At 38.4% G+C, this 20471-nt stretch overlaps 1 protein-coding gene across 3 annotated transcripts in view; it reads right to left on the bottom strand.

Annotated features, from left to right (window-relative positions):
- Positions 1-20471, bottom strand: part of ANO3 (anoctamin 3) — a 207008-nt gene that overhangs the window by 7284 nt on the left and 179253 nt on the right. For all 3 annotated transcript variants that reach the window (XM_055722906.1, XM_055722907.1, XM_055722908.1), the window contains 12 exons: positions 13573-13655; positions 12487-12627; positions 11967-12131; positions 10600-10636; positions 8493-8604; positions 7224-7281; positions 5639-5736; positions 4064-4209; positions 3804-3956; positions 2973-3120; positions 1062-1142; positions 110-215 (listed from right to left, as the gene is read on the bottom strand). In XM_055722906.1, the coding sequence (XP_055578881.1) occupies positions 110-215; positions 1062-1142; positions 2973-3120; positions 3804-3956; positions 4064-4209; positions 5639-5736; positions 7224-7281; positions 8493-8604; positions 10600-10636; positions 11967-12131; positions 12487-12627; positions 13573-13655 (1328 nt within the window). The remainder of the gene's footprint in view (positions 1-109; positions 216-1061; positions 1143-2972; positions 3121-3803; positions 3957-4063; positions 4210-5638; positions 5737-7223; positions 7282-8492; positions 8605-10599; positions 10637-11966; positions 12132-12486; positions 12628-13572; positions 13656-20471) is intronic.

Genomic DNA, 20471 nt, shown 5'->3' with positions numbered 1-20471 from the left:
TAACAAACAAGCTGTTGATGATACTGAAATTTTTTTCATGGGACTACTTTAAAAAAATCATTTTAAACCTTGAAGAGGTTGAAAGGAACTGTTCCTTTCCATGACTAACCTCAAATACTATGATGAAGGCCAGCCGCGCTGCCAGGACGTGCCAGAACTGCAACGTGAATTCATATGGAGTTGAACTCCATGGTGGGGCTCTGTAATCTCTGTACCTGTAAAGCAAAGAAATACCCAGTAAGTTAGTCCGTGCTAGAAAACCTGAACAGGGTGAAGAGCACTCTCTCCCAGATCCGGTTGAAAGCAGAGAAACTGAAGTGAAAACACGGTTCAGAAGGAATTAAACAGAAAAGGAGAATAATAGTCCACAGTATAGGCAATTAAATAGGGCTGCTTATAAGATGGCACTCTTTGCTCCAAAAATCCAGAGCAAACAACTTCTTTTGTTGCTACAAAGCTGCGCCTTGGAGTGTTAAGTTCAAAAGCGTTAACTCCAAATTGGTTCTTATCTTTGCTTATAAGGATCTGAGATTTTCCAGACAAGGTTTGCATAAGTGTAACGTGATTCTGTAAGTCCTTAGTCAACTCAAGCTAACTCTCACTGTAAAACTAAATCTGAAACCAGAAGGATTTAATTTAATGCTGAATTTCTTGTATTCACCTTGTGTAACTGTTTGGGATCCTGACCTGGGTTAGAGCCAAACAAAAAAATATATAATTTTATTTAATAGACCTCAGAATGCTTAACAAAACTGAAATGAGAAATTGTATCCTTCTTGGCAGCTAGGTAACTTTGAAATGAAATAATTCATAAAGGCACACAAGATACAGGTTACAGAAGTCCTGGAAAAACTCAGAACACAGGTTTCCCATGTGTTACTATTGCGCCCTAACACACGGTGTTTGCACCTAAGACTTCCACACTGAACAAACTTGAACTCCAATGCTTTCACAGACAAAAAAGAAATTATTATGCCAGTAATTTAAGCACTGAATTTCCATTTAATATCTATATTAATGTATATGCCTGTATTACAAGAAGGGAGAGCATTGAAACATACCGGCAGTATCCTGAGTATCCCATCCCGAGTTCACTCAAATCAAATACTGACAAACTGCTGTTGACATATCCTTTTAAGCATCTGAAAGAAAGACAGGGTCAGGACCTTCTTCATAAAGTGGTTATATAGCATAGATCCTGTATGGAAACATATTCTGCTGTCATGTATTGCAAACATACTATTTGCTTATCAGGACAAAAGCAGTTCTAAAATTTTAAGCGGAGAAGGCAAATTTTATTGGAAAGGAACAAATAACACCTGTTTCAGGGATAATGCAGTTTAAAAATCTATTTTCAGCACTTTTCATGGGTTTGCTTCTTATCTACCAGCAGATATAAACCAAGAATTGTTGCTAGCATTCTTCACTCTCTTAAAATTACTGAACTTAGAAAGATGGCTAGAGAGGCAGAGAGGAGAATAATTTAACATCCTTGCAGAATCTGCCACCAATCATGCAGCATATAGCAACAAATGACAGGTTTTATGGCTTGAATCAAAGAATTTTCACCAACAGTAAAATGAACAGTGCATATATACCAATCGGCCATCTGAAAGGCAACAACTTATGACTATTAATGACAGAAACCACATAAATACATTGAATTATGACTGTAGGAGTGAAATTTTTGTCTTTTCCTGGAAAATCATGGCCATATAAGACATCCCATCTCCTCGGAAATCTGTCCTGTAATTCAACAAAGAGCATTCTGAAAGGCAAAGAACATTTTAAAAGAGATGCATCAGGGATCCTACTACACCCCCTGAACTTTCAGGTTTGCTGTGACACCTCGAATCACTACTGGCAAAAGAAGAAATAGAATTATGTAGTTCTCTATTAAAAGGGTAGTGCACATTAAGCACTAATGTTGCTCTGATATTGTCTCTTTTCACCCTATCCTGCTTCACTATTTTTGCCCTTAAATTCTCTCTTCCTGTGACACCACAGGAAGCGTAAATGTCTATTTTGAATCATTAGAGATGGAGCAACGAGGGAAGGAAGGGCAGACCGCTGAGGTTTGAGCTGAGGCATGCTCTATGAATGAAGCGGTACTGGCTTGCTGGACAGGCCTTGATGCTTTCACTCTTACCCAACCTCCTGCACAAAAACCAAGATAAGTTGTGCTTGTAACACACGCTGTATTAGCAAAGTGATGCTTCCTTTTCTCAAGGTAACCCTGATTCCCATATTAAAAAGAAAAAAAATAAGAACACCCTTCAAAACCACCCCCCAAAACCACCTGTAGGGTATTGGTCTCCAAATAAATGAAAGGATGTCCATGGGTACCGTGATCTGTTCATATCATGTAAAAGGTCATGACAGACAGCGGGAAAGGTAGACAGAGCATGGTGGACCCACAGTTCAGGGACAGCAGTAAATGTCTGGCAGGAAACTGGCCCGGTGGTACAAAGATAGGCAAGATACCCTGTTTGATGCTAAGATACACTAAAGATGGAGTTATGTTAAATAGTGTCAAGGCCAATCTTGCTGGAGGTGGGCTGCAAGCATTTCTGAAAACAGGCAGGGAAGTTTGAGGGTGAATGAGGCGTAGCCTAAAAGAGGGTTTGGGATGATATATATGTGTGTGGGAGTGCAGTGGGAGAAGACAGTCCAGAACTATTGCAGAAAAGAAGAAAAGCTTATCTGGAGAAAGCCAGAAAACTGCTTGATGTATACTGAACTCTGTGGTTTGCCTTCAAAAGGGAAGACATGATTTTCCACTTCGGTAACTGTGGAGTAAGTTTGCAAACTCTTTGGGATGGATGAATTACTTGCACTTAACATCTGTGAAGGTTTGCACAGATGTAAAAGGTAAAAAGTTACTGATATATGTTAAGTATGTTAACACAGAAAGAGAGAAAAAGTGCGCTTCCACTGAAATATACATGTATATATAAAAGTATGTTAATTACTTTTCTTGTCTGTACCCTTGATCTGTACAGGGACCATATTTGTATGCATAGACAAAACGTGGAATGTAATCGGAAGTAATGGCAATAACAAAGGCGTTGGTGATGACAGCCAGAACTCCAATTCCTTCCAGAATCCCATACCAGATACCTAGGAACAAGAGAAATGACAACAAAGTCATTAGTCTTTCACAGTCATATTAAGTCATATGAAGTCATACTAGTAATATTTAAGTCATTGTTAGTCACACAGTTTTCCCTTCTTGTCGAGAGAGAATTATTCAGTCAGAAAAGCTAGTCAAGATGAAGCCGTGTCCCCACATTCCTGCCACCAGTGGCTCCACCTGGACGAAGCCTTACAGTAGGGCACACCCTGTCGAGAAGAAAGAGTTAAGCAACAAATGTATAACCATAATCTTTGGATATAAAGACCAAATAGAAGATTTTTGAAAGACAAGGCTTATTTTCATTTAGTTCAGTTTTAAACCAAAACTGAATTTACTCCTTATATTTAATTTCTAAATTCAACTGATTTTGGATAGCATTTAAGACATACAGTTTCACAATTTGGAAGCCTAAAATACTATTTAGCCTGTTTTCAAGATTCCAACTACTATGATCCTTTATTGAAAATGGAAAGAAAATCCGAGTAGTCCTCTTAACTAAGCAACTGAGTATCCTTTTGTTGCTTAACAGGAGAGTTATCACTGAGATCTTTCGGTTACACTATCAACTTCACTCTTGATGCACGAAATATTTCAAGGGTTAAGCTGCACTGAAGAAGGAAACACAAATAAATGGTATGTGACAGTGACAGTCAGTAGTTTCTCTCACCTATATCTGTTGCTCTCGCAGGCATAGGTCTTCGCCACTGAGTAACAAACTTGTACGCATCTAACCTTATTTCTATGATATTATTAAGCAATGCCAGGAGCGGTGCCAGTGGGAAGGCAGCAACGAAGATGGTGGTAAAGCCAAACTGTAAAACTAGACAGACATTTTTGTGGTTAGCAACTGGAAATGCAAAAGATCTTTCAACATGTGACATAGTCCCAGTTTCTCAAAAGAAGTGACACATCCCTAAATGTACTCACCCATCTCTAAATATTCGTCCATTAAACCATGAAGATTCATAGGCTGCAGATTCCAGTCTTTTTCCCATTGAGGCAGAGAAACTTTATGCTCCATTAATTGCCCTCCTCTCTTCATTTTGCGTCGTGACCACCAATTCTGTAATAAACTTTATTAGATAAACAGAGTATTATTGACTGTACTTGCTCAGTAATTTACAATACTAGCCGGTATAGTTTTGCAGTCAGTGAGCCTATTTTGGATAGCACATGAATGTATATTTAGATATTTTTTTGAAGTATTTACAATATCATACAAGATACAATTCCAAGAATTTCCAAAAGTTCTCAAAATTCTGCATTACTATTTTAATTATGTCTTTAATGTAGCATATTAGTCATTGTACAAAAAAGCTTTTCAGAACATGCCATTTGCTTGCATAGACTTTTTTTTACAGGATTTATCTGTATGCCTAAATAAAAAAAGAACAGGGAAAAAAATCACACATAGTGAGAGCATTAAAAAAATAAATGATGCTTTATTTTTAATCCTGTAAAAGACAAACCAAGTAAATGGAGCTCATTAAGAACTCTATGATACCACCATATACTGAATAGTAGAATACGACTATTTTTGAACAAACCTAAAGGTCTAGATGCTCTACAGAATTTTTTCTGTAGCATTTCTCATGAAGCATGAAGAAGTGTCTAAAAAGGTGTTGCTGAAGCTGCAAATATTTAAGACTTTTTTATTTTTATAAAGCTGTGCAGAGGTCTTTTCACAAAGTAGTTATAAATATGAAGCAGGTCACAGTCTCACAAATTAAAGTGTTACACAAATGAAACCTATTACCCAGTACAGACACAGGCGGCAATGAAAGACCAGTGTTTGTTTCTAGACATTACTGAAAAGAGACTGAAGATGGGAAAAAATTTTCTTGTAAGTATTTTTATTAACAGGCTGCTACTTTTTCTCAAACTAGTGTTTAGCTCTTGATCTCTCGGTCACTGAAAGAGCAACTGTCGCCACAGTTGCAAACCATGGTTTTGTCAAAACAAAACACTGCTTTCCATAAAGGAAGATAAGCATCTTTGAAAATAAATTCTAGATAGAGTTAAGACACTGCTGGGCTGAGGAGACAGGAAGCCTGACACTTCAAGTAGGCTTCTTCTCAGAAATCCATCTCACAGCAATACAGTACGCTGCCCCTCATCTGCAGAATGGTTGCACATTGTGAGCATAACCATTTCTGACATATTTTCAAGGTTGAGACTTTGATTAAATTAATATTTGATGAGCAACCTTTTACTGAAAACATATTTTTCCACTTTCAAGAGAACTGTAAGACTCTTAGCCCATTAGTCTTTTCAGTAGTTGAACAGCTCTGTATTATGGAAAATGAAAACACAATAAACAATTTAGGTGGTTAACACACCCTGAGAAGCCTTATCTTATTGCTTCCCTTGGGAATAAAGCTACAGTTTGAGCCATGCAAACAGTGAAAACATTCTCCTAACATAAAAATATTTTTCCTTATCACTGAATCACACCAATACATAATCACTAGCTGTAAAAGAAAATTTGACATCTGAACTTACGGATAGCCTAGCTCCATGAAGTTGTTCCACATTTGTTTTAAAACCATAATAACTCCCATTTGCAAGCACAGATCTATCAAGCAGCCACTAGGATGACACTAAAATGAAATGGGAAAAGATTAATAGCTAAACAAGATAATTTCTTTAATTTTTATTTGTTCAGAGGGTAAATGAAAAATCTTCAATATATATGTCTAGTGAAGAACACTAACTTCCAGCTACAGAAACATTAAAAGAAATATTAATAACAGAAATATTAATGCACTTTAGTTGAACAACCTTTAGCCATATTATTTCTTGAAAAACTAGACCACATTACCTAAGTTAAGGGTGTGTGTTCTACATATATGATAAATGATATAGTCTATTTCATTTAGACTGATACATACATATTCATTTCAAAAGAATGGAGCAATATTTCATTTTTAATACCCTAAGTTTGAACAGAGACTTAGTAGCTGAATCTCTGGTACTACTAGCTAAACTACCTAAATTGCCAAATTAAAATGTTTAGTAATTACATAAAATTTTTTTTAGACCATGGACTACAAATGTTATGGCATTTTATTCTGTGGCTACCAAGGTTCAACAGAAGAAACCTGTTTTTCAGAGATAGGAGGGAACTTCAGCATGGTAGAGAGATCCAGGGAGATACAATCCTAACACGTTTTCAAGCTAAATTTTGAAAATACTGTTTTTCTTCTTTTAAATCATAGAATCATAGAATAGTTTGGGTTGGAAGGGGCCTCCAAAGGTCATCCATTCCAACGCTCCTGCAACGAGCAGGGCCATCTTTGACTACATCTGCTTGCTCAGAGCCCCATCCAACCTGACCTTGAACGTTTCCAGGGATGGGGCATCTAAGGCCTCTCTGGGCAACCTGATCTGGTGTTTCACCACTCTCATTGTAAAAAAAATTCTTCCTTATATCAAGCCTGAGTCTACCCTCTTTTAGTTTAAAATCAATCCCCCTTGTCCCATTGCAATGAGCCCTACTAAAAAGTTTGTCCCCATCTTTCTTATGAGCCTCCTTTAAGTACTGCAAGGCCACAATACGGTTTTACCCCTGAGCCTTCTCTTCTCCAGGCTGAACAACCCCAGCTCTCTCAGCCTTTCTTTGTAGCAGAGGTAGTCCACCCGTCTGATAATTTTTGTGGTCGCCTCTGGACCCACTCCATAAAGTCCATGTCTTTGCCTGTGCTGGCAGAAACTTCAGAAGCTGATAGAAAAGCACTATATATATGTGCATTACATTGCTCTCCATCCAAAAATTCCACATATTCAGGAGATTCCAATCCTGTAGGACTTAGTAGTGACTCTGAGACAAGGGACTGTCACTGTTTGTTTTTCCCAAAGAGAGAAGCAGAAGAAACTGCATGTCTGGGGCAGAGGCACTCAGCACGGTAGAGGACACAGAAGGAAAAACACGTCTCCTGTTTCCTATTCTTTGCTATAAATAAGAGTTTACTCTTCACTGCACGTAGATGGAAAAATAAATCTTTCAAACCGAACATAATTCATATTCTTCAGCCATTTCCTTTTTATTCATGGAAATGTCACAGGAACACAAAACAGGATTGCTTACCTCTTCCAGTCTCCATCTGTTAAAAAGCTTGTTGTACTTTCCTGGGCGGCCTGCAAATCTGGAAAATAAGATTTCTGTTTCTCAGTGGACATTCCAAGAACAGCCTGTATCAGCGTTTATTTCACAACATCCATTGAGCAAACTTGTGAAATATAAACACATTAAATCATTGAGGCTTAAATTGGGTATCTGTAGGATATGGAAGTTTCAAAATGCAAACAAAGAACATCATTTTGCAAGTGATCCTAAGCTTTTATTATGTCCAGAACAAAAATCTTAGCTTCAGAGGTTTTAGACGTTAGATATTCAGACTCTAATCTATTTCTAAGAAGATAAGCCACTGCAATACATAGGAATTTACTGCATCACACAGATCTTCTTGCCCACGTGAAGTGTGCACTGGATTGCACCCTCAGACATAGAAGCAGAACATCACTCCCAAACCCATCATAATCAAATAGATTCTTGTCAAATGAATTGAATCAGAATTCTTCATGACCTCAGCAAAAGTTCATAAATGAGACAGAAAGACCTTTATGCCTGGTCTTGCTAGACAGAGGAGATAGCAAGATACAAAGAAGTTTCGGAACTGTATGGAGGTGCACCACTGGATGTAACATGCAGATATTTTACTCTTTACTAGATGTTTTATTTGTTTTTTTTTTAAAACATTCTTGAAGTGAAATTGTATTATAAAACTGAAATACTCTATGTTATATAGGAATGGTAAGTCTGATCATAACAAAATTGAAATGAAGATGAAGCAAGGTTAAACCTGTCTAGTATCTCATGCTCTGAGCTAAAGATACACACAAAACCGAGCCAGAATTTCTGCCTCCTACTCTTGTATAAGACCTGCCAGACAATATTTGATATTTATAGAAAATGATCCTGGGAAATGTAACCAAAGGGGAATAAACAAGAAAAAATCACTACAGTTTATTAGTGCAGGGCTAAATACAGACCCACATTTAGGAAGTGGCTGTATTTTCAAATGAACTGAATTCTCATTTAGTAGGAAAGTCATGTATGTAGACCCACTTAAGAAGTACACTTTGTCTAGTTTCATGAGTAAATATTTCAAGGGTCCAACCCTCACATACAGTTAAAAATGTTAATGTAGTGCTATCAATTATCCTCAGAAACTGACTTGCATCTAAATCTTGCAGCTCAAACAATCACTGCATTTTCTTCAAACCTATAAAATTAGGAAAACTTATGAGTTCTGTGCAACTTTTCCCTCCAGCTCAGTTAGCAAAGACAACTTACCTGCCAAGAAAAAAGGCGATGTAAAAGATGGAGCTGTTCAAGTTGACAAACTGGAAGAGGAACATTTTCAAGGCAAAGCTGTTTTCCCATTCAGATTCTGTTCTAGGGTGCTCTGTGGAAAGACACAATACGTGATATAAACTAAAATGAAATCCAGTTATGCCTAACTTTGCTCACAGATCCACCAACACTAACAAAACAAGCGATGGTTCCAAGTCATGGGGCCTCATGAGGTTGCAATTAAGGTGTCTTTTTCTTCAAAGTGTTCAGTTTGCAGGTCACAAACCCATTGTCCCAGCTCAAACTATGTTGGCTTTGTGTGGAAAAGGAGATACAAGCCCCTGGGTACAGAATAGATCACAACTCTATGGGAAGCTACCTGTTCCATTTCCATGAACAATTTCTGAATTCAGTGTGAACCTTTAATTTTAAGGCTACAGGTATCTTGGGGAAAAAAAAAAAAAAGCCTACAACAAAAAGCAAAAGCACCTGGCATCAGCAGAGCAATAGATGGGGGCTGCCAAGGAAAGCAGAGGGAAAAGAGACAAGCAACAGTCAGTTTCTCACCCAACCAACTTGCCTTCTAAATACGTCTGTGAGACCATTACTTCATCCTCAAGGCTTTCCTTTCATGATTCTTGTGAAGTGTTAAACAGTTTATAATTCCACAAGGAAAGGATGGAGGTCCTTATTTGTTTGGGGTTTTTTTTGAAAGAAATGTAGAAATGTGTAGCAGGGCTACAAGTATTCTGTGTGGGTCTGCACTGCCTTGCATGTATTTCTTTACTGTTTGTAGTACATTATTTATGTCTGAATTAGAACTTGGTGATAACAATTAATTATTTTTTTTTTTGTAAAAAATTCAGGTTTCTCTGATGGATGTATCAAACTCAGAATATAGTACACTGATAAAAGTTGTAAAGCACATACATGAGTTAGAAGTCTAAGCAGCCTGGATTTTTCAGTTCAAATTTGTACTGCTTAATTACTTTGGTCTAATGATGACTACATTAGGATACAAATATACAGCCTTACATATGGACACTTGCTCCCAGAAGTTAAGATGTTCTCCTCCTCTTTCACATAAAACATCTTAGGAAATGGAGTGAGCTACACAGCTCAAACACCCAATGCTCCATCATGCTTGATTCAAGAAGCCTTTTTTTTGTGTGTTTTAATTCTTTCATGTATTTTGGGAAAAATCAGCTTGCACACTTAAATGAAATCACTATTTTCATTCTAATTTCCTGGTCTGTAAAAATGTATTTAAAAAGTAGGAATATAAATCAGTGTGATCTGAAAAAAAAAATTAAAAATTTTAATAATTCGAACAAGTTTACTGTACATCCTCAATCTTTCTAACCCGTTCAATTGCCTGTTGTCTGAAACACTGAAACCATTCAGTACTTGAACCAGAAGAGGGAGCCGTTAAATTTAAGCACCGAGCTTGCTTTTAAACTACTACAAGATCAACTGCACATTTGGACATGGGCTAAAATAGAACATGCAAGAAGAAACCCTAAAAGGTAACATATTCACATAGTAGATCTTAAACGCTGCCTTTGCTTTCTTGTTTTCTATAAGCTAGAAAGTTTTACCTCTATGAATCATGACTAAAGGCTTCAGTATAAATTTTTAATGTGACAAAATCAGAGCTACTTTAAATTTATGACTTAATATTTTTATCTTAGAAAATGTAGTTTTATCTTAGCCCATTTTTTCCCTATTAAAATACACATTAACAAACTGTAAACAAACAACAACCACCAAGCATTTGGGAAAACTGGAAAAAAAATCACTATTAGCAGTCTAGGAAAGAATATGTTTTGACTTTTGTTCCATTACAAATGTCAGTTTTTAAATATACTATAAATGTTAATATACTATCAAACACACACAAAAAAGCAGAAGATTAAATATCTTTCTTTTTCATTATTTCCTTAGTGAAATAATAATTTCATTTCTTTTTCTGATATCTCTCACTTGGTTAGGGAAATGGCAGAATCATACTATGCACAGATAAAGTTTTCAATCCCTTATTTTATGGAAGTACAGAGGTATATGCCACAGCTAGCAAGAACCATACCATGAAGGCAGACCTACATACCTAAGTCTGTCAGGAGATAGGCAACCTTTTCATATACCTAAAACAGAAATAAGAGATGGTTTAAGTGTAGCATGTGCTGTCTGTTGTGACGTCAAATTCAGAATGAAAACATGCATCAAAAGCATAGGCGTTCTGTCACCCTATAGCATCAAGGTATCTGCACAGGGAAGGGAGGGTGATGTCGTAGCTATGCATGGATGTATAGTTTCCTATAAAGACTTCATTGAACTACTTCAGGCTTCTTTATCCATGTAAATATGTAAGTATATACATTAAATATACATTAAAGATAAATCAAGACCCAATAGATGAAGAGAAATGTTCAGACTTCAATGGTCCTTCAATTAATAGTTACACGCTTACCCTCTAACTTCAGGAACAAACCTATGTGATCAAAAATTGGCAGAAGCATTTACACAATACAGTTTTCCTTTGCATGAATGTGTGTACTGGTGAGGATATTGGCCTCCTACTGAAAACGTCCTTATCTGCCTATATACTGACTACCTTCAGTCTTTATTTTAAGTGACATGTAGCCCAAGGTAGCTACCAACTCTGAAAAATTTTTCCTTGAGTATTTATTATTAATAGCAAGTTATTTTCAGTAGCTGTGGTGTGCTTGTTCACTTGAATGTACTTTTATGACTTAGAATTATCACATATAATAACAGAAATAAATAAAAGACAGTTCTGAAGAATGCTTTCTTATTGCAGCGAGTGCACAATCTTCCTAACAGAATTAAAAGCCATTGTTCGCTGCGCTATTATTCCTTTTTACCTTTTTGCACCTGCATGGGAGTAGAAAAAATGATAAATTATATTGCAGTTGAAGAAATGGAGTTTATAGCAATGTACACTGTGTTACCACAGTAACTGATTAAACCTGTGCTGTTACATGACAGGAAAAACTTAAAACAAAATTATGCATCATAGCGATTCTAGGACTGTGCAACACTGGTATCACAGCTGCATTTTAAAGAAGAAAGGGAAGAATTCAAACTTCTCAATTGAAAATAACAGAAAGGAAATTCTCAGCCAAAAAAATTATTTACTTCCATTTAGAGATGTATTGTAATGTATTGTAAAAGGTAATGTAAACAAAAAAAAATCAGGTGCAGAAGGCAGTAGCCTGTACCACTGTGACTTGGTGACGTAAGTAAAGATATGTAGTGACAAATCAAGCAGGCAAAAGAGAAAAACATTGACAAACACAGCATTAGAAGAGGAAAAACCCCTCAAATACTAGCCTCAGGCACTGCTAGATGGATAAGCAAGAATATGTATATATCCGATATACAGTAAACTCAGTCACCTTGTCTAAGTACTGTTTTAAATTAATCCCTCCTTTAAAAGAACAGAAGACTTACAACATTGAGTGACATGATGATCATAAAATTGATACAGACTCCAGTGCCAGATGTTGCAAACTGCCAATACTTCTTGATGAAATACCACTTGAAAGAAGCAAACTGTTCCATGGCTACCAGACGATACACCACAACTGCAAACACTGCAGTAAGGACCAGTGAAATCTACAGGTAAGTATTTATGAATAGAGATATTAGAACAAAATAAACCAAACCTGAAATAATTTCCACTGAATTAATAAAACTAACAAGTGTTTTAAAGATTGCCATTTGTTTTGGTGAGCAGACTTTAACAGAATGAAAATATTAGATTGATGAATTAAAACATTCCTTTACAATACAACTATATCACATCTTTTAAAAGAAAGAGATCCAAAACCTAACAGTATGACTGACACAATCAGTTTTGCTTATTTTATGTAAATCCACTAATTTTTATGAATGCACTCATGACTTGCGTTACTGTTTACATCAGAGTAAGATTAAAGGCTAAAATAATGTCAATACTATTAAACATTACCATGAAGAATATTCCTGAGACAGACACCATCAGTCGACTGAGCTTATCAGGGAAAGGCTGAAAAGGTTCAGGTTTTCCTGTGATGGGATTTACTCTTTCCACTTGGGAATATTTAGCTTCAAACTGCGGGCGCAGCTCTTCCTGGAACGACAGAGTAGATTCCATTTGTTGTACAACTTGCTTCACTACAGTATCAAAAATCAGACATATATGTGCTATAAAGTAAAAAATTTATATTGATACAAACTCTTTTTTATAATGCTCCAACTCAAATATCCAAATAAATTTGCTCTTTTGAAAATCCTTAGAAATAGTGCCAAAGACCTACAACGAACATAAACCATAACAGCCTTCCTCACTAAGCGAGGATATTAAAATGGTCACAGGTCATAATACTGACTTTAAAACTAGTTTATCTGCACAAATTGATGAGAAAGCTATAAATAAATGCCAGTTATTATGGTGCTTTTTGTGATATGAAACCATTTACTAAAAGCCACGAGCTTGTATCTACCCACCTATGGAAAGCTATAAAACAAGTAATGGTAAAGTCTCTATAGACTTAGACTGCAGTTAAATCACCAATATACTTAAATTACAGCTCTATGTTCAGTAGTGATTTATGAAGTAATAACATCATTTTATTATTGCTGATGCTGATAGTAGATGTAAAAGGATAAGTTATGTCTCTCAGAAGGACAGAGAATCCAGTCTCTGTCCCTTTGCTTGTCTTGGTCCTGTTTTGAGGCAGGATTAGGAATTTCCAGTACAAGAAACCACAGCATTGAAAGGTATCTGTGCTGACATCAGTCATAGCTCCTGTCCTCTGTATTGGCAGTATTTCCACTTGTTTTTTCAATGGATACTTTTAATAAATGTTGAATTACATTTTTAATTATAATGCTAGATACAGAAGGTAAAGTATCCTTGCATAGTCTCAAATATACTTCCTTACTCGGCAACTAGTGTTATAAATACAAATATCTGAATGACAAATTCAGATTACTGGTGTAAAATATGCATTGATATTTACACTTAAATCATGCTGATAGCAAGATTTACAGGTTTACTTCCATTTGGTCTTACCTCTTCATCTTCCCAGTCTATGAGGTCCCAGTCATAGGTTAACACAGCTCTACGCCTCTTCCAAAACTCTAGAAAGACTGTAGCTGTGGAAATCATCAATTGCATTTTTATTATGGAAAATACAGAGAACAGGCCATGCAGATCTCAAGGAAATCAGCAACATGTAGCATGACAGCTGTCACCAGCCACTTTCTGGCTGTCTTCCCCATGGAATCTGAAAACTATAAGTAACTTCAGGATAAACACTGTTAAAATTGGAACACTCAAAGGTAACAGAAATTAAGGAAGCGTCTCAGTTATCAGGAATAAAATTCTGAATTTTAAATCCCCCTGAATTAAAATACCCGACTTGGAGAAAGTGAAACCGAACAACTGAATTAGTGGCTTTTTCCCCCCAGTGCCATTACTGCAGAAAAGAACGAGGAAGGGTGGGCTATCGAAGTACACGCAGCTCCTTTGGGCAAGGAAATATTTTAGCCTGTGTAAATATCCACCGAAGCTGTGGTAATAAAATGAGGCAGTCGTGGCCTAGAAGTAATACTAGACTGTGGACAAATGGTGTCCTCAATTGAACATACACTAATCTTATAATGCAATATATTTCATTCTGTCTGTCCTCTAAGATTTGGGATAACTTGCTTACTCTTTAAATTAAGATCCATCTCTAAGTTAAGAGTTTTCAGGCTCTGATATAGCATGAATAATAGTTTACTATAATATGAATACTAATAAATTATGTCTTTTATGTTACTTATGTACACAAAGCATTTGATACTGGAATGATCAGGAAAATCATCCATCTAGGTGAAGCAGGTGAGGCCTAATCATTAACTATACCTCCCAACTAAAGCACTTTTTCCAGACCCACCTGGGCCCTTAAAAAACGCTGCAATACTCTTTACCACAGTTGAACAGCATTCATCATAATTTTGCTGTGCTAAAAGGCTACTGAGAAAATAGCATTAAAAACTAGAAGGATATAAATACAAAGCATGTGGGGAAAAAATAATCCATAAAACTTCTCTGCGGTGTAAACTTCTAGTCTAAATGACTATAAAAAAACACCCCAAAAAAACCCATCAGAATTTTGAAATTCAAGTATTGGTCCAGTTCTGCAGAAAGGCAGGATCCTTCCTGGCTTGCCTTTATTTTACTCTCTCACACCACTAATGCCACCTGTCTCTGGTTGCTCTCCATGCGCTCAAGCCCCACCAGCCCTAGTTGCTAGGCGCTCCTGGCTGATTCATCTCTCACCCTCATCTCCCAGCTCTGAAAATGCTAAGCTTTGACTTTTATCAATTACTTCTGCAGAAAACCAAGATGTACAATAGATGACTAATCCAACCATTTGAACATCAAGATGAGAATATTCATGTTTTAACATTGCTTTGAGCCTGGCAGAATTTCTTTCTGCCTAATCCTGCCATTTAAGAATTCTGGATAATTTACACTTTAGAGAGAGTCACATACCAGCCTCTGCTTTGCTACAGAAAACTTTATCTGGTGCCTCCCTTGCTCTTCCCCGGGCACACTGATTCCCATTTTATATATATCTAATTGCCATTCTGCATTTTAAATTCCATAATATATGGTGTACATCCAGCTTTTGTCCAGCATTTTGGCACAGACCCACTCATTTAGGGATCTGTTATTCAGTGCTCTGCAAGACTGCAGTTCTGGCCAAAACTTCCAAAAGTTCCTTTCCGTTCTTATTTAAGTTACATTTACTGCCCTTATGCTGCCAGTACTTGCATGAATGAAGAACTAAAATCACAGACTCATAGAATCATTTGGGTTGGGAAAGACCTTTAAAATCATTGATGCCAACCACTAACCTGACACTGCCAAGCCCACCACTAAATCCTGTCCCCAAGTGCCACATCCACATGTCTTTTAAACACCTCCGGGGATGGTGACTCAGCCCCCTCCCTGGGCAGCCTGTGGCAGTGCTTGACCACCCTTTTGGTGAAGACATTGTTCCTAAAATCCCATCTAAACCTCCCCGGCGCAACTTGAGGCTGTTTTTTTCTTACACTATCGCCTGTTACTTGGGAGAAGTGAGTGCCGTGCCCCTCGCTGCAGCCCCTGCCAGGCAGCTGTAGGGAGCCATCGGGTCCCCCCGAGCCCCCTCCTCTCAGGGCTGGACCCCCCCAGCTCCCCCCGCCGTCCCCCCCCAGCCTTGTGCCCCAGCCCCTTCCCCAGCCCCTGCCCGGCTCTGGACACGCTCCAGCCCCTCTGTGTTCCTCTGCCACGAGGGGCCCAGAGCTGAGCCCAGGGCTCGAGGGGCGGCCGCCCCAGTGCCCAGCGCAGGGGGACGGGCACTGCCCCAGCCCTGCTGGCCACGCTGGTTCGGCTACCAGCCAGGAGGCTGCTGGCCACCTTGGCCACACAAGCATGGTGCCGGCTCATGCCCAGCTGGGTGTTGACCAACATAGCCAAACCGTCAGCCTGCAGGTGACACCCGGCCGGGGAGCTTGGCCTGCGGGGGGCTCTGCAGGGGGGGCTGGGCAGGATGGGCCCACGGGCCGAGGCCAATGGTACCAGGTCCAACCTGGCTCGTGGGTCACAGCCACCCCCCGCAGCTGCGGGCCTGGGGCAGGGGGCTGGGAGCTGGCCGGCAGGGCTGGTTGGTGACTGTAAAAGTCAGGGCTTGTTTCCAGCAAATGTTTTTATGCAATAAAAACACTCCTCAGAATGGAAACTGCAGCTTAATTAAACACAGGCTATAGCTGACTGACAGCTCGGTCTCCTCTCCTGCCCCAGGAGCCTCCATAGTGCAGCACGGCACCGAGCCAAGACCCAAGTCACAAAGAGAGCATCTTCCACGAGGTGTTCACTCACTCAGGTACACAGTTTTTACTTTTCCTGATGGATGAATGAAACTGCTAACAAATTAAAAGGGGACAAGCGCATGCACCTTGCCAATCTGAGTAGAACTGCAGCCTGTATAAGGTCTTGCTATTTTCAAATAATATATATCTATCCCAATAACCTTTATATTCCAATAACCTTTCTTTAAAAAAAAAACACTATCAGACAGGTTTCGTAGCACCTTAATGACAGCATGATGGTGCAAAGTATACTGCCGATCCCAGTATATCACTTGTCATTTGGTTAATGCTGCGTAGCATCCAAATCTTGACACAAATTTGTTTTCAGATCGCATGGTCAATCTGTTAGATGCATGTACACCCAGGCAGAGCAACACATGTGAGTTGGAAGATTGTTGATACACACTGTGGCACACAATACATTCCAAAGAAAACCAAACCCACGGTATCACTCTGTCCTCCCTCCTCTCTCAGACCAGCCCGCCTCATGCCACAGAAATAATTTACTTCCCCAAAAGGGATATTAGAAAGGGTAGAACTTGATCCATTTCACAGAAAACCCTCCACTTGTCCACTGCAGTATTTTCAAGAACAAACCGCTAGTCATTCCCATATAAAAACCTCCTGTATGTGCTGTATTCTCAACACTTATCTCAAGGATAAGTTATGAAATAGTATTTGCACTTGATGACTTAACAATTTGAAGTGGAAACAGATAAGAACATCATGGCATTCCACTCAAACAGTCACACAATGCTGAAACATTTCTGAGTTGCTCTTCACTACATACCAGCCTAGAATATATATACTTAAAGAAAAAAAAAAAATGACGGGTTGATTAGATCAGCGTATTAAGTTATACATAACAAGTTTGACTTCCTTATTCTTACCTTAACCCGGTATTGTTCACACAAAACCTAAAGTGAGGAGTAAGAACTGTAACATTCAGAGCCCTAGCTGGTTATGTATTCTAAAGTAAAAACTATTGACAGCTCATCAATTCAGGAAATTTAGATTTAGATTGTTGTCTTAAATTACTGCAACTGTGAACTTGGAGATAGGATCCGACCCATTTCTAGCAGCATGTTTTTCTTAACAGAACCCGTTTGGCTGCTTTATTTTGTAGGAGACAGGCTTTTCCAGTTTTCATCTCACAAAGTGTACCGTAGGAAGCTCTGTGATAAAAAGCAGCTATCTTTTGTTAAATTAATACTTGCACGGTACATGGAACAATAGTTCCTCTAGTTTACAGAAAACAGCCACCCTTCTGAAATACCGGTTCAAAGACTTTCGAAAGATTAAGCAACGAGCACTGCCACTTTACCATAAACACTGCAATTTCTGTGGACTCTGTAATGACAGAGCTCGGTTATGACAGCGGTGAGGTCGGTCAGGCGTGTTCTCAGACGCGCGGCTGCACGCAGCCAAGGGCTGCCCCACCTCGCCCTGCCGGTACAGCGCGTTCCTGCCCCGTGTCACACTGCCACATTTATTGTCCCTTCCCACCAGACTAATTGCACTCTGGGCCATAGCAGTATTTCAGCAGGTTCTTGCATATTTTGTAGAGCTCAAAGGTAAGTTTGAGGGGATTTTTTTAATGCTTATTAGTGGATCTGGTTAATAATCACAGTGTTCTTTTATACAGCATTTGGGAAAGCAAGTGGTGCTGTTGTAGACAAATTCTGCTTAAGAGTGTATTCTGACAAAATAATTGAAAACCACCCATTTAGTGATTCAAACACTAAGGCAGAGAAGTAGCAACCATAAACAATGAAAGTATTTCACTAAAATTCATACTTCTCTTTAGCGGGTGTTTACACTAAAATTCATACTTCTCTTTAAGGGGATGTTTATGCTTCTTGTCAAGCAAGTACAAATTTTCTCTTCCTCAGTTCAGAGCCCATTTTAAATGCTGGGGGGTGGGGGTGGTGAAGGGAAGTATTCTGTTTATGCTATTTTACACAAAATTTCTGTAAGAAAAGGTATTGCTACATTGTTACTGCTTCTGCTGGGGTGAGTTACACCGACAATGAACTGGAAATACAGACTTGGGAAGCTCAGCCATTGCACTTAAACTTGTCAGTTTGCTAGCTAGTAACAGAGGGGAAAAAATACATTACTTATGGAATACTATTTATATTCCTCTTTATAATTCACTGAAAACTTACAAATTGTTTTCTCAGTCCAAAAATTAAAATACATTTGAGCTTGAAAATTTAATATTTATTGCTCATTAAATTTGAAGTATCTTCCTTAGAGAGCAAGCCAAATTTTAGACCAAAGAGCCAAAGAAGCAAAAATCCAACATGTTTCTAGGACCACCATTTGCTACTCTTTCTATCTGAATTCTAAAAGATAAATTTCTATATCTCACTTTATATTTGTTCCATCTATTTTTGGATCACTGATGTAAAAGCAAAACCAATCTACTTTATGAGGCTTCAAAAAGCATAGTAAGCTTTTTGTGACAGCTCTGCAAATATGAACGTTATTCCAGGTCACAAGAAACACAGAAGTGCCATTAACAATTTGCTCATCATGTCACCGTTTACTACATAAAGTACTTTCTAATCACTGCTGTAAGGGAAGGAAACAGTACAAGGTTTTATTTATTTACATGCAAAAGAATATCCTTTGAATTTATAGTTCTGAGGACTGTATTATGCACCCATAAGACGACGTGGAAATGCTTATTTTCTTGACAATTGCAGAGGTTTTGCAGACGTTACACCTCTCTCTGGCAGGTGGGATTGTGTTCAGGAAATACATGTTGCAAATACTTTATCATGCCACAAATGTGTTTTTAATTACTTAATATACCACTGGATATATATTTATATGAAAATTGCCATATCATAATTTAATAGGACATTTTTTTCTGTGTTGCAGAAATATTGAGCACAAATCTGAGCAGTTAAGGCAAACACAAAGCCAGATGCAATATCCATGCAATCTTCACGGCCAAGTCCATAGACCCAGGGGAGGCTGATGTGAATGGGACCAGGGCTTCACCCAGACTGTAGGTGTGCAGATGTACACCTATGTACACTAGTTGCTTCATATTGAATACTTTCTGCTGTAAAGGAACTTTAATCTTTATTAATAACAGAACGACAAGGATTTTTGTAGCCTTTTTTAGATTTGCTTCAATTAAAATTGAGAAGTCTGTATGATAGAGGATGACAGCCTCCTCAGTGTGGCTGTACCAACACTAGCAGTTTAATCCACATCAGGAGGGTGATTTTAATGTCTCCTGATCATCTCCATGTGTTGCCCTTTGGCTTACACTACTGGGTACTTCTCTGCATAAGCTACGCGATATGCTCCAGGAGTAGCCTAACACAGCCAGCTCTTGGGGGGTGCTCAGTCAAAGGGAAGAGATTGTGGCAGGTTCAGGGTAAACCCCTCCACAAACATAGAAGAGTGGGTATCAAGTCCTCAGCACCTCTACAGATCTCTTGCAACTGGACTACACATTTTCTAGCATAGACACAACCAGCGCATACCGAGTATGCCCATGAGGTTCACATCAGAGGGCCTTTTTTATGGGAAACTGCATTCACGTCTTGGTGAATTCCTCAAATAAGAGCCACTGTATCTCTTCATAAAGCCATACACCAAAGGAGGCATTTTAGGCTTCCCCTTTTTGGAGCTGGCTTTTTTTCCCCTACCCACCTGTCATAGATCTCAGATGAAATTTGACTCTAGCAGCACAGAAACAAATGCAGCGTCCAAATTCCACTGAAAAAACACGGTGGTGTAACCACCCTATGTCAAAACCTCATTTTTCGTGTTAAAAACAGGTAGAGCTAATCTAGGTAAATGAACTGCAGCCTAATCCCATAATGATGCCATTTCTACTCACTTGTGGCTACGCCTACTGCAGCAGTTTGCACTGAGCTAGTACTGAGTAACGTGAACATCAGTGAATAAAAAAGCAAGACCTTTTTTTTTTGTTAATAACCTGTTTATAGCCTCCTTAAACAATTACTTGACCAACTAATTTAATGTTTGGGCTCTTCTGCATGTTTGGCTAATCTATAGCACTGCTGTTGTGCTGCAATAGCA

Source organism: Falco cherrug, chromosome 10 (assembly GCF_023634085.1).
Source record: "Falco cherrug isolate bFalChe1 chromosome 10, bFalChe1.pri, whole genome shotgun sequence".
In the NCBI taxonomy this organism is placed as follows: domain Eukaryota; kingdom Metazoa; phylum Chordata; class Aves; order Falconiformes; family Falconidae; genus Falco; species Falco cherrug.
Note: the sequence above shows the minus strand (reverse complement) of the source record. Positions and strands in the feature narration are given on the sequence as shown.